The 2500-nt window shown below is 42.1% G+C and overlaps 1 protein-coding gene across 1 annotated transcript in view; it reads left to right on the forward strand.

Annotated features, from left to right (window-relative positions):
- The window catches only part of dcst2 (DC-STAMP domain containing 2), a 36360-nt gene that overhangs the window by 33117 nt on the left and 743 nt on the right, over window positions 1-2500 (forward strand). The window contains exons 14-15 of the mRNA XM_078244476.1: window positions 1950-2043; window positions 2385-2500. The exon at window positions 2385-2500 is cut by the window's right edge and continues 38 nt beyond it. Coding sequence (XP_078100602.1) covers window positions 1950-2043; window positions 2385-2500 — 210 coding nt within the window. The remainder of the gene's footprint in view (window positions 1-1949; window positions 2044-2384) is intronic.

The following is a 2500-nucleotide window of genomic DNA, read 5'->3' on the forward strand; positions in this document are numbered from 1 at the left end:
TCCTTAACTTCTTCAGGACATGAACACCTGTTTCCTGGTGAAAGTCTTGTGTTTTTCTCCTTAACTTCTTCAGGACATGAACACCTGTTTCCTGGGTGAAAGTCTTGTGTTTTCTCCTTAACTTCTTCAGGACATGAACACCTGTTTCCTGGTGAAAGTCTTGTGTTTTCTCCTTAACTTCTTCAGGACATGAACACCTGTTTCCTGGTGAAAGTCTTGTGTTTTTCTCCTTAACTTCTTCAGGACATGAACACCTGTTTCCTGGGTGAAAGTCTTGTGTTTTTCTCCTTAACTTCTTCAGGACATGAACACCTGTTTCCTGGTGAAAGTCTTGTGTTTTTCTCCTTAACTTCTTCAGGACATGAACACCTGTTTCCTGGGTGAAAGTCTTGTGTTTTCTCCTTAACTTCTTCAGGACATGAACACCTGTTTCCTGGGTGAAAGTCTTGTGTTTTTCTCCTTAACTTCTTCAGGACATGAACACCTGTTTCCTGGTGAAAGTCTTGTGTTTTCTCCTTAACTTCTTCAGGACATGAACACCTGTTTCCTGGGTGAAAGTCTTGTGTTTTCTCCTTAACTTCTTCAGGACATGAACACCTGTTTCCTGGGTGAAAGTCTTGTGTTTTTCTCCTTAACTTCTTCAGGACATGAACACCTGTTTCCTGGGTGAAAGTCTTGTGTTTTCTCCTTAACTTCTTCAGGACATGAACACCTGTTTCCTGGGTGAAAGTCTTGTGTTTTCTCCTTAACTTCTTCAGGACATGAACACCTGTTTCCTGGTGAAAGTCTTGTGTTTTCTCCTTAACTTCTTCAGGACATGAACACCTGTTTCCTGGGTGAAAGTCTTGTGTTTTCTCCTTAACTTCTTCAGGACATGAACACCTGTTTCCTGGTGAAAGTCTTGTGTTTTTCTCCTTAACTTCTTCAGGACATGAACACCTGTTTCCTGGGTGAAAGTCTTGTGTTTTCTCCTTAACTTCTTCAGGACATGAACACCTGTTTCCTGGTGAAAGTCTTGTGTTTTCTCCTTAACTTCTTCAGGACATGAACACCTGTTTCCTGGTGAAAGTCTTGTGTTTTCTCCTTAACTTCTTCAGGACATGAACACCTGTTTCCTGGGTGAAAGTCTTGTGTTTTCTCCTTAACTTCTTCAGGACATGAACACCTGTTTCCTGGGTGAAAGTCTTGTGTTTTCTCCTTAACTTCTTCAGGACATGAACACCTGTTTCCTGGGTGAAAGTCTTGTGTTTTCTCCTTAACTTCTCCAGGACATGAACACCTGTTTCCTGGGTGAAAGTCTTGTGTTTTCTCCTTAACTTCTTCAGGACATGAACACCTGTTTCCTGGTGAAAGTCTTGTGTTTTCTCCTTAACTTCTTCAGGACATGAACACCTGTTTCCTGGTGAAAGTCTTGTGTTTTCTCCTTAACTTCTTCAGGACATGAACACCTGTTTCCTGGTGAAAGTCTTGTGTTTTCTCCTTAACTTCTTCAGGACATGAACACCTGTTTCCTGGTGAAAGTCTTGTGTTTTCTCCTTAACTTCTTCAGGACATGAACACCTGTTTCCTGGTGAAAGTCTTGTGTTTTCTCCTTAACTTCTTCAGGACATGAACACCTGTTTCCTGGTGAAAGTCTTGTGTTTTCTCCTTAACTTCTTCAGGACATGAACACCTGTTTCCTGGGTGAAAGTCTTGTGTTTTCTCCTTAACTTCTTCAGGACATGAACACCTGTTTCCTGGTGAAAGTCTTGTGTTTTCTCCTTAACTTCTTCAGGACATGAACACCTGTTTCCTGGGTGAAAGTCTTGTGTTTTCTCCTTAACTTCTTCAGGACATGAACACCTGTTTCCTATGAATCTGCTCTGTGACAGTTAATACTCCACATCCTGTCCTCCACATGTTGTTCCAGCTCTCGTCTTCTTTTACGAGCTGCTGTTTTGTTTTTGCAGGCATGTACTGTCGGCCGTGTTTCCGCAGTTTGGGAAACACATGTGTCGTCTGCGCGCAACCTCTGACCTTCCAGGAAGACGGCGAAGATGAGCGGTGAGTGTTTCTAACTTCCACTGTCATGCCTCACAGCTGACCCACACATTCAGACTCAGTGAGTCACATGAAATGATTATAATCTGAGGTGGAAAGTAAATAAGTACATTCACTCAAGTTCAAGTACAAACTCAAATAACATGTACTTCACTTTAGTGTTTCCATGTTCTGCTACTTTCTGCTTGAACTCCGCTACATCTCAGAGGGAAATATTGTGCGTTATTTTTTAAACAAAGTCGTACAATTTCAAGAAAGAAAACCTAATATTTTGGAGAAAAAGCTCGAAACCAAAACATAGAAGTTTGTCTAACGGTAAGAAATCTGTTTGTTATTTCTTTCAGGGACTCCAGCGATGACGAGCAGCTGATCTCGACTCACATCGCAGACACACCACTGGTGAAGAGGACAAGCTCCACAGCAACGTGCCGAAAAGGGACAGTAAAGGGAGGGGGAGAGA

Source organism: Sander vitreus, unplaced genomic scaffold (genome assembly GCF_031162955.1).
Source record: "Sander vitreus isolate 19-12246 unplaced genomic scaffold, sanVit1 ctg248_0, whole genome shotgun sequence".
Classification (NCBI taxonomy): Eukaryota; Metazoa; Chordata; class Actinopteri; order Perciformes; family Percidae; genus Sander; species Sander vitreus.